The sequence below is a fragment of the Strongylocentrotus purpuratus genome, unplaced genomic scaffold (genome assembly GCF_000002235.5).
Source record: "Strongylocentrotus purpuratus isolate Spur 01 unplaced genomic scaffold, Spur_5.0 spur5_scaffold_8, whole genome shotgun sequence".
NCBI classification, from domain to species: Eukaryota; Metazoa; Echinodermata; class Echinoidea; order Camarodonta; family Strongylocentrotidae; genus Strongylocentrotus; species Strongylocentrotus purpuratus.
Genome location: NW_022145614.1, coordinates 25396494 through 25407909, shown reverse-complemented (window position 1 = coordinate 25407909; position 11416 = coordinate 25396494). Strand labels below are relative to the sequence as shown.

Genomic DNA, 11416 nt, shown 5'->3' with positions numbered 1-11416 from the left:
AGTGACACATAAACCACTTTTTCTCAAAATGGCCAAAATGGAGTTACGTCTTCTGTGTCACTGACCCCTCGATGTATGTCAAGAATTTGACCCTATGTTCCTTGCATGAGAAGGTTACTTAGGAGATTGACCACTTCCGGTGGGAGGGTGGAAACGCTGGAACTGAACTCATCGGGTTGCTTGCCCTTTGCTATTTGTAGGGTGTGGACCATCGTCAGCTTGACTTCTGGACAAAGAATAGAATAAAACAAAAAATAGACAATGACAATGAGTACTCTAAAAATATCTGTACATTTGTAAAATTAATTCAGTAAAAATGACACTATAATGACAACTTGTTCAGAAACACTAAATGTCTATAAAGACTGTAATTTTTTCTTTTTCTTTAAAATCTTTTCAATGAAATCTATCTTGACGTAACTTGTAGAGAAACACCACCTGTCTATGAAGACTGCATTTTGTTTCTTTTTCTCGAACAATTTTTGTTATTACAATGAAACCTGTACTAAAGTAACCTATACTTAAAGGGAGATAGTTGTCTGTTTACATGTGCAGAAGATCGTAATTTCTGACACAAGACTTGGTGAAAATGCCAGTATTGGGTGTACAAATCTTGCACACAGCAAACCCATGGTCCCATCAAAATATAAAATGCAGAGCATTACATAAGGCTTGTTGGTCATTAAACTAAAGGCTAAACCTGTTGATTGACAGCACCTAAATGTAAACACCTAAATGGTGTTGAATTCTCCATGAGAGCCCACTACTATAAGCGGGACTGCACTACTTGTAGCTACTTGCGCCCTCTATATAGCCAACAATGCCCGTTGATCCCCCATGGTCCCCTTTTTCTTGGGTTTAATTGGGAGCTAATTGATGAGATAACCACCTGCCAGTGACCACGCAGGGAGGTCTAATCCCTCCTGACCAAACTAGTGCAGACAGGCTTTAACGAAAGCCCTGTGACTAGCTTACCATCATTAAGTTCTTGTGTAGTAAGTGCCTGTGCATAGATGTTGATGAGTTGTGGGAGGGATTGGGTAAGAGTGACCTGGCCGGCTTCGTAGAGTTTGCCAAGGCAGGAGTAGACTGTAGAGTTCTCTTCCATATCCTCCCGGAGTGGAAGGTACTTCAGAAGAGTCGTCACCAACTGCAAGAGAAAGTCAGGAGATATTTACTATTAATGCTGGTTTTCTTTGAGTTAGAGTCTGTTGATGTACGACTAAACTTGATTGAATGATGGAAAATGACATGTTGGGTGTATTTTCTGTTTTTGGTGTTTCTTCATAGAGCTTTTCCAAGACAGGAGTCTTGCTGGGTCACACAAGTAGCTGTAAGCTTTGAATGTATTCCTTGTCATTTTGTTTTAAAGAATAAATCCTTCCTAAGACACAGATGATGGCATTATGACAGTCCTAAAACTACAATAAGAAATACCCACACATGTAGTGCATGCTAACTCTAAAGCATGTTCATTAACCCTTTAGGAACTGCTTGTCCGTTTTCGTCCATTTTCAACGCGCTGTAGTATCCTTCTATGGGGTCTACTGTGATAATGTTATACCTGCGTAATCCTTTCGATGTCTACAGTAGGATTTTGCATACAAAAATAGCGCATTTTTCATATTGTTTAGAACAATGTCAAAATTAGAGCATTATTGCAACATCTTCCAGTGAGTAATAGGTAATTTTTACAAAATCTCTAGTCGCTAATGGGTTAAGAAGACAACTCTTACCTGGTCTACAGGAACTAGGGTAGGGTTGCCAGTGATGAGACGACACACACTGGCACAGACATTATCAATGACACGCCCATTGGATTCTCTACCCATCACTCCTGATAAGATCTGAAGAATGCTCGGGAAATGTCTGAGAGGAGGTTCAGGCATGCGTTAAGGTTTAAATAACAGTGTTTGTGATATAAACAAAATATAACAAATAACAATAACAGAAACGGAAATAGCAAAAATAAACAAGGGGAAGGGGAAGGGGGAATAGAAGAAGAAGAAGAAGAAGAAGGAGAAGGTGAAGGAAAGGAGAAGGAGATGAGGAGAGAGATGGGGGAGGGGAGGGGAAGGGGAAGGAGGAGGGGAAGGAGGGGAGAAGTGGAAGGGAAGTGGGAGGAGAAGGGGGAGGGAAGAAAAGGGGAAGGGAAGAAGAAGGGGAGGGGAAAAGAAGGAAGGAAAAGGAAAAAGAGAAGAGCAAGGACAAGGGGAATGGGAATGGGAAGGGGGAATGGGAAGGGAAGGGGAAGGAGGAGAAGGGAAGGGAAGGAGGAGAAGGGAAGGGAAGGAAGAGAAGGGAAGGGAAGGAGGAGAAGGGAAGGGAAGGAAGAGAAGGGAAGGGAAGGAGAAAAAGGGAAGGGAAGGAGGAGAAGGGAAGGGAAGTAGGAGAAGGGAAGGGAAGGAGGAGAAGGGAAGGGAAGGAAGAGAAGGGAAGGGAAGGAGAAAAAGGGAAGGGAAGGAGGAGAAGGGAAGGGAAGTAGGAGAAGGGAAGGGAAGGAGGAGAAGGGAGGGGAAGGAGAAGGGAAGGGAAGGAGGAGAAGGGAAGGGAAGGAGAAAAAGGGAAGGGAAGGAGGAGAAGGGAAGGGAAGTAGGAGAAGGGAAGGGAAGGAGGAGAAGGGAAGGGAAGGAAGAGAAGGGAAGGGAAGGAGAAAAAGGGAAGGGAAGGAGGAGAAGGGAAGGGAAGTAGGAGAAGGGAAGGGAAGGAAGAGAAGGGAAGGGAAGGAGGAGAAGGGAAGGGAAGGAGGAGAAGGGAAGGGAAGGAAGAGAAGGGAAGGGAAGGAGAAAAAGGGAAGGGAAGGAGGAGAAGGGAAGGTAAGGAGGAGAAGGGAAGGGAAGGAAGAAAAGGGAAGGGAAGGAGAAAAAGGGAAGGGAAGGAGGAGAAGGGAAGGGAAGTAGGAGAAGGGAAGGGAAGGAAGAGAAGGGAAGGGAAGGAGGAGAAGGGAAGGGAAGTAGGAGAAGGGAAGGGAAGGAAGAGAAGGGAAGGGAAGGAGGAGAAGGGAAGGGAAGGAGGAGAAGGGAAGGGAAGGAGGAGAAGGGAAGGGAAGGAGGAGAAGGGAAGGGAAGGAGGAGAAGGGAAGGGAAGGAGGAGAAGGGTAGGGAAGGAGGAGAAGGGAAGGGAAGGAGGAGAAGGGAAGGGAAGGAGGAGAAGGGAAGGGAAGGAGGAGAAGGAAAGGGGAGGGGGAAAAGGGAAGGGAAGGAGGAGAAGGGAAGGGAAGGAAGAGAAGGGAAGGGAAGGAGGAGAAGGGAAGGGAAGGAGAAAAAGGAAAGGGAAGGAGGAGAAGGGAAGGGAAGGAGGAGAAGGAAAGGGGAGGGGGAAAAGGGAAGGGAAGGAGGAGAAGGGAAGGGAAGGAAGAGAAGGGAAGGGAAGGAGGAGAAGGGAAGGGAAGGAGAAAAAGGAAAGGGAAGGAGGAGAAGGGAAGGGAAGGAGAAAAAGGGAAGGGGAGGAAGAGAAAGGAAGGGAAGGAGGAGAAGGGAAGGGAAGGAAGAGAAGGGAAGGGAAGGAGGAGAAGGGAAGGGAAGGAGGAGAAGGGAAGGGGAGGGGGAGAAGGAGATGGAGAAAGAAATGGAGAAGAAGGAGAAGGGGCAGGTGGTATGCCTGTAAATTCTCGCTACCCCAAATAGCGATTCTGCTGAGATCCGGGGAAAATCCTGAAAACGCGCATTGCATTATGGGATAGCTTTTCGACATTACAGCTTCCTGTGCAGGCGTTCGTGATCACAACCCTCTCTTTCACGGTAGAGTTTAACGGCCTTTTGTGCTAAAGTCACTAATTCTGCCCGAAGCTTTCCATTGCATATTATAATCTGTACAAATTACACTGATTGGCATCGATTTTAGCGTGCGTGAAAACTCTGCACAGCGAACACAGGCGCTAGCGCCAGCGGGATGGGACTCTATACCGGAAGTTGTAGTGACGACCCGAGAGAGTGAAAATTACCTCGTCTCGCGAATTTCGAGATTTTCGTACCTATTTAGGGTAGCGAGAATTACATGTATGTGTACAAATGGACTGTCAATTGCAAGGATACTGGTAAATAGTGTCACTGCCATGCTCCGCCAGGACACCTAGACCAAAGACAGCATTACTTCTGACCTCCTCATCACCATCCTGGGTCAAGAGAGTGAAGATGGTCAAGAAGGTTTCAGCAAAGGGAACAATTCCACCCTTCAGAGCACAGACCGTCTCAGCAAGGATGCCAGAGGCAAAGGACTTGTCCGACGCAGGACAGTTCTTTTTCTGATAAAAAGGGGAAAGAATCAAGATTTTGACGCAATTACTAGATGTATGTCAAAAAAAATTAAAAATTGCGCTTCAAAATGATCATGAAGTGCCTCAAAAAAGTACAAATCTTGGAGTGACCGGTTTTACCATACTCATTTTCCCCAATAGACTGTAATGTTACCTTGAATACAAATGACTTTTTTTTTTCTTATAATTTTAACGTAAAGAAATGTGCAAGACTAATAGAAGAAAGAGATTGTGAAAATGTTTATTGCATACGGCAAGGACTGCTAAGCAGTACAAATTTGTGTCTGATGGCGAGTGGAGTAAAGGCCTATAACACAACCCATGGTATCTCATTGCAATGACTTCATACAAGAAAGGCATTCTCAATAGCTATGTACATCACTACTAGTTTAGTGCTAGGCAAAAACTCCACGGAAAACAGTATTTAACTACTGATGGAGCCACCCTACTAAAAAAAAGACTAATAAATAAAATAATTGCATCCTCAGATCTCTTTCTTACCGTTCTGGAAACCAGTAGAGGAAGCATCTCTGTAACCAGGGAAACCGCCACGTCCTGCTTGCCGTCCAGTGCCTTGATGATGGTTGGGATGAGATCACCTGCGCATTCCACCAGGATGGCATCCTTCTCTGCCTGCTCACCCTCATCATCCTCCTCCTCTTCCTCATCTTCATCCTGGCAGGCAGTCTGGATGATGATTAAAAAAGACATGCAGGTTGGAAAATGCATTTCCCCTTGAAATCACCATCTTGGGCTCTCATGGGTTTTTAACCTAACCTAGCCATCCTATCGCTGCATTTGATTGGCTCAACAGGAACTTATACGTCATGCAATAGTCATTAATATTCATGATACGCACGCACACAGAATCTGATGTGATAATTTATCAAATAATGAGATTTCATCTAAAAATTACAAGTGCAAAGCTATATTTACTTATAATAAATGACATTGCGAGAAAATCGGGAGGCTTATCGTAAATGAATGACTACCCAGGTCGTAACTTGTCCATAATTATTGCGACATACTGGTTAGTCCAGAATCTGGCTGATTTATTTTGTGATCTCCATCACACCGTACCAGCGTAAATATTCATATATTCAAATATTAATATGCAGCGCTAGGATGGCTAGGTTAGGTTTAAAAATGACGCAAACTGGACACCATTCAGGTGTTCATGTGATAACAGATGCTACACACCGCAGAGAGTGGACTTCACTATTACGATCGATGAGTCTTAGGTCCATTAACTTCACAAGAAATGTCAAACTACAAGGTACATTTATCATTAATTTTTAACCCAAACCAATCTTACCACTGTCTGATATCTACAACTAGGTCATGCTCTAAATAATTCTGAATGGGACGTCATGTCTCTTTTTTTCCCCGCTGCATGTGAGATTTGTAAACAATAATTAAAGCAGCTCAGTAACAAGGAAAGGATGTTGAGGATATAGGGCCCAGCTGACAAACACTTTTCGCAACTTATTTGCGATTGATATCGATTGCAAGATTCACAACTACATACATAGAAGATAGGAGACTGCAAAATCGCAAATGATAAGAGGAATCGCGATTGGATCAATTGCAACTCTTTACACGACGGGCCAGGGTCTGTCACAGTTACAGAAGTTTTGTATTGTGCATACACGACAACATAAGTTTTTGTAAAATGTACCAATGAGAAAACTAGATGGAATTTTGACTGCGCGCAGTCGAAAATGATGCCTCCGCCATAGAGCAATTTAAACAAGTTTGGAGTTTAAAATCTCCAGTGGTTCTTGAGATATCATGATAACAATCTCAATGTATGGCATTTCGTAAGTTGACCTCTGTGACCCTTGACCTTTGACCTACGTGCTCCAAAATCTAATCAGATTGTCTTCCTATGGTGATACACACTATCATTAAGTTTGAAGTTTAAATCTCCAGTGGTTCTTGAGATATTATGATATGGTGATACATACTATCATTAAGTTTGAAGTGAAAAATCTCCAGTGGTTCTTGAGATATCATGATAACAATCTCAATGTATGGCATTTCGTAAGTTGACCTCTGTGACCCTTGACCTTTGACCTACGTGCTCCAAAATCTAATCAGATTGTCTTCCTATAGTGATACACACTATCACTAAGTTTGAAGTTTAAATCTCCTGTGGTTCTTGAGATATCATGATAACAATCTCAATGTATGGAATTTCATAAGTTGACCTCTGTGACCCTTGACCTTTGACATACGTGCTCCAAAATCTAATCAGATCGTCTTCCTATGGTGATACATACTATCCTTAAGTTTGAAGTTTAAATCTCAAATGGTTCTTGAGATATCGCGCTAACAAACTCAATACAAGGAATTTCATAAGTTGACCTCTGTGACCTGTGACCTTTGACCTACGTACTCCAAAATCTAATCAGATCGTCTTCCTATGGTGATAAATACTATTCCCGAGTCTTAAGTTTAAATCTTAAATGGTTCTTGAGATATTGTGATAACGGTCAAACGGGACGGACGTACGGACGGACGTACGGACGGACAACCCGAAAACATGATGCCTCCGGCACCACCTTCGGTGGCGGAGGCATAAAAATATTCTTCCACGTTACCTCTATCTATAAAATGTGCTATCATACTATTGGTTCAACAATTTGTGAAAGAACAAAATAACATAGGAAGAATTTAATTCCAAAAGGAGCTATATCCACTTGAAAATTAGAGTTATTGATATCAGAACATTGTTAACTTAAGTACCCGTCTTTTAACAAAAGCATTTACCTAAACTTTTGGGAGCAATTAAGAAAAATGCACCTTCTAATATCACCTTACCATAGATGCCTGTACAAAATCTGGTACACAAACCTGGTACACAAATCTGGTAAACAATTTTGTAACTTCTTTTTCTCAGAAGTTACAAAATGGATTTAGCTCCTTTCGGAATTAAATTCTTCATATATCTCGCACTAAAATTAGCGTTGAACCCACCTTCTGTTGTAGAACATTCTTGATAGTCCCTGTGATTGCATTGAAGAACTCTGCGTGTTTGACGACCTCTGGACCGATGGCTTCCAAAAGCTCCTTCATCCCTTCCAGCGTTGTTATGACAACAGACCTCTCGCTGTCAGAGTCAATGTTCTCCACAAAGTGAGGTACCACCTGCTCCAACATCTCGGATAACACTGAAGAGATTCAGAAGAAAATGGAAAACAGAGAGTGTAATTTTCGCTACAGAAATATGTGTAGTAGCACTGACCTAGATTCACATTGGAGAGGTAAAGGCTATGACAAGAAATATAAGATAGGGTCTTGGGCATAAAAAGATTAAGAAGCAGTGTCAGTAGAGGGTTGTCGGGGAGAGGGGAGTTGTCCTAGTACTTTAATAGGTAGATGTATCAGGGGTGATAATTCGGATGGCAAGATGGTAGAGGTGTCGTGGTCGAGTGGATACATTTCGTCGCCGGACTGTCAATCACAAGGTCCGAGGTTCGAGTCCCGCCGCAGCACTAATGTCCTTTGGCAAGACATTGATCTACACTTCCCACACTCCACCCAGGTGGAGTAAATGGGGACCTGGTAGGAATTTATTCCTTGAAACGCAGCGCGCGTAACAGCTGCATTGCAAAAGCCAAAGTATTTATTGTAGCGCTTAAAGACTTCTGATAAACTAATTATTTAATACTCCTAAATTACCATCCGATTGTGATGACACCGTCATGTTTCCACACTGGCCTAGCGTACAGCATAGCTGCCCTGAACACACCGTAGCTGCCTTGCGTATGCCAGGGGCTGGGTAGTCCATCAGACGATACACCTCATTGTAGCATTCCTCAATGTATGGGAGAAAGGCTGCCCTGTGCACAACAGGACAGGATGATAGAATCAATATGTAAAAATGGAGATTTCAAGTTTTTTTAAATTTTTAAATATATCGAACAACATGTGATGGCACTGCTTGTCTTGAGAAAAGCTAATCTAGATACTAAGTACAAAGACATACCGGTACACATATTGTTGAATTGGTACATTAAAATGTAATTGAAAAAGAAGAAAAATCTGTATTGTAAAAGAAGACATTTTTTGGACATTTGTGTTATTGTGTAAACATCAGAGGAACATGTTGCCCTCATATGACATAATCTTGCTGCTGAGTAAAGGATACAATTCCTCTTTATCAACTACTCTAGGAGGAATGAGATATAATTGATGTCATGTTTCAACATATCAAAGTTCTAACTGTAGACTTCTGACAAAACAGGCGGTATGAGATCCCATTATATTTACAGAATGTCCACATGCTCCTTAACATGTAATGCAAGGAGCTTGGATGAAGAGTATGTAGGTCTTACTCTCCTTTCTGTTTTCCAACTTACTGATATGAGAAAATGACCAGCAAGTCTTGACCGCAAGAAAGGGACATTGTATTAAGTGCTTTATAAATGTAATTTATTATTATTATTATTATTATTATTATTTATTATCTCTTACAAGGGAATGAATTAGGAAATGTATTTCATATGACTATGGAGTTGTGATTTTTAGAGTCCCATACAAGCTTTGAACTTTCTGACAAACATAAACTTTATGATTAAAAAAAAACCTTTGTCAACACTGGTCAATCTTTAAAATACCGGTCAATCTAGTGTATCAATATCTTTCCTTTTTTCAGACCAATGTTCTTACATTTGATTCATCTTGGCAAAGCAAACAAGATGGAGGAGTTGCCGCATGAAAGGGGTAGGGTTATAGACGTTAATCTACATTAACCACACTCCACCCAGGTGAGGTAAATGGGTACCTGGTAGGATTATTCCTTGAGATGTACTGTGCACTAATAAAGGCTGCGGAAGCTAAAGCTAGGGTAATGTTGTCCATAAGCTCTTTGGAAGGGTGGAGGGGCATTATATCATAATGTGTTATATGGTATACAAGAACGGATTATTATTATTATTATAGAGAAAAATAAATATAAGGAGGAGGGGGGGGGTGGATGAGACAGGAAGGGCAGACGATGTGAAGAGGTAGTATGGGAGAACATAAGAAACACACTTGTTTGCCAAAAAAATCCAACTTACTTTGTGTGCAGGGCTACCTCTGCCATAGCGTTACAGGTATCTTCCTTCTCTTCCAAGTAAGAATTTTCTACGTTGTACCTGAACAAAATCACACAAGATAAATGTAAAACCCATTAACATTTATCATTCTGTCACGCACACACCATTTATAAAATACTAGAGTAGAAACACTGTTTTGAAAGAAAAAGGTGAGGTATGATGGCTCTGTGAGAGAGCAGTGTTTCTGTGAAGAGGTCCAGGTTTGAAACTAAGCCTGTGAGGTAAGGCCCGTAGGTTATTAAGCATTAATCTTTTAACCCTTTCCCTAGTGAAACCGGGTTGTTCCTGTATTTAACCTATAGGCAATGTGAGTCAACGAGTTAATATGTCACTCAGATAGGGCATAAAGCTGGAGGTGCAATCATATACTTGCTTTATTTAATAGCAGCCAGGTGAAATATATCATCAACCAAAAATTAACATGGTTTTATTCTGCAGTCAGGCCTTTGTTTTATCTGTCAATCACAAATTATAGCCATGCATACTGCCAGCTCCTATTCATAAAAAAAAAGAAATATCTGGTTTTGAGTCATGATGGATTTCAGTTTGTGATTTAAGGAACTTACCCTTGAATCTCATCATCATCCTCATCTTCATCCTCTGTATCGGAGACATCTTCACCACCATCTGTACCGTTACCGTTGACATCATCAAACAGACTCTGCACTCGACTCTCTTCCTCATCAAAGTGAGGCTGAGGGGAAGAAAATATATTGAACTATGATTGACAGGGCGGTTCACTACTACCGTTCCTCACATGCTCCAAGATCTTCGTCAAACAACAGCTTCAAATGTATGGTACAATAAGCCAGTTCATGGCTGCAGTCTGAGCATGAGCAAATAAAGGTCATTGCAGACCAAATTGTGAAATACATGGAGACAAAATACTGGATACGTGCTCATGAAAGTTGTGTGATCATTATTCATTTATGCACAAGCAGTGTACTCTATAATACACAGGTGGAAGTATTCTTTGAAATGGGGAAACAAAGGCTATTTATGTAGCACCTCCATCGCTGTAGGAGTGATTAGTTCAAAATGTACAAAGTGGGATCTCTTCATGTTTTGAAGATCTGTAGATATTCGGGGTCATTTGGGACATGTGCTAACCGTGAACTGGTCTATTACAGTTGCTCCAACTTCAATTGCTGCTACAACTCCTACTTATATCAATACACTGTTCACAACGACTACCACAGCTACAAATGCTTCTGCTTCTGCTTCTACTCCTAGAGCTACATACAAACTACAATTGCTGCTAAGGATACTGCTTCAGAAGCCATAGTCATTACAGTTAGAACTAATACATGTGATACAACAGTACTTTAAAACACTCCTATAAGTGCTAAAAACATGACAACTTCTACAATATTATAACTGAGAGGAAGAGGAATTATCATTATACTAAATCCACTTTACAGAATGTCCACATACTCTTCCTGCTCCTTAACATGTGATGCAAGGAGCTTGAATGAAGAGTATGTAGGTCTTACTCTCCTTTCTGTTTTCCAACTTACTGATATGACAAAATGACCAGCAAGTCTTGACCACAAGAAAGGGACAGGTCATCTCTTACAAGGGAATGAATTATTTCATACAACTATGGAGTTGTGATTTTAGAGTCCCATACAATCTTTGAACTTTCTGACAAACATAAACTTTATGATTACAGAAAGACATTTATCAGTACTGGCCAATCTTTGAAGTTCGTTCGTTCGTGTCTCCTTAGATCAAGATAGTTATGTAAAGATAGTTGTCTTTGAAGTACCAGCCATTGAAGAGTTTCCATATTTTTTCACAAGAGGAATTATCATGATAAGTGCCACTTCAAAATCATTAGAGTATTGGTGTCACTACCACGATCATTCTCTCCCCTCTTCCGCTCCACGACTCTGCAACCTTCTACTCTTATTTTTTTACTACCGGTAAACATAAAATTGCAACATTGTATTCAATTAAAGCCCCACTGTACCACTTGTAGCTACTTGCTCCCTCTATATAGAAAACAATGCCTAATCGGTGCCTGTTGGTCCCCCATGATTCCCTGTTGCTTATA

At 41.4% G+C, this 11416-nt stretch overlaps 1 protein-coding gene across 1 annotated transcript in view; it reads right to left on the bottom strand.

The window, feature by feature from the left end:
- LOC588045 (importin-4) overlaps positions 1-11416 on the bottom strand; it is a 20036-nt gene continuing 8620 nt past the window's right edge. The window contains exons 10-18 of the mRNA XM_030975299.1: positions 9927-10054; positions 9322-9399; positions 7940-8100; positions 7235-7428; positions 4757-4942; positions 4035-4243; positions 1737-1869; positions 976-1150; positions 1-226 (exon numbers count right to left, since the gene is read on the bottom strand). Coding sequence (XP_030831159.1) covers positions 93-226; positions 976-1150; positions 1737-1869; positions 4035-4243; positions 4757-4942; positions 7235-7428; positions 7940-8100; positions 9322-9399; positions 9927-10054 — 1398 coding nt within the window. The 3' untranslated portion in view covers positions 1-92. The remainder of the gene's footprint in view (positions 227-975; positions 1151-1736; positions 1870-4034; positions 4244-4756; positions 4943-7234; positions 7429-7939; positions 8101-9321; positions 9400-9926; positions 10055-11416) is intronic.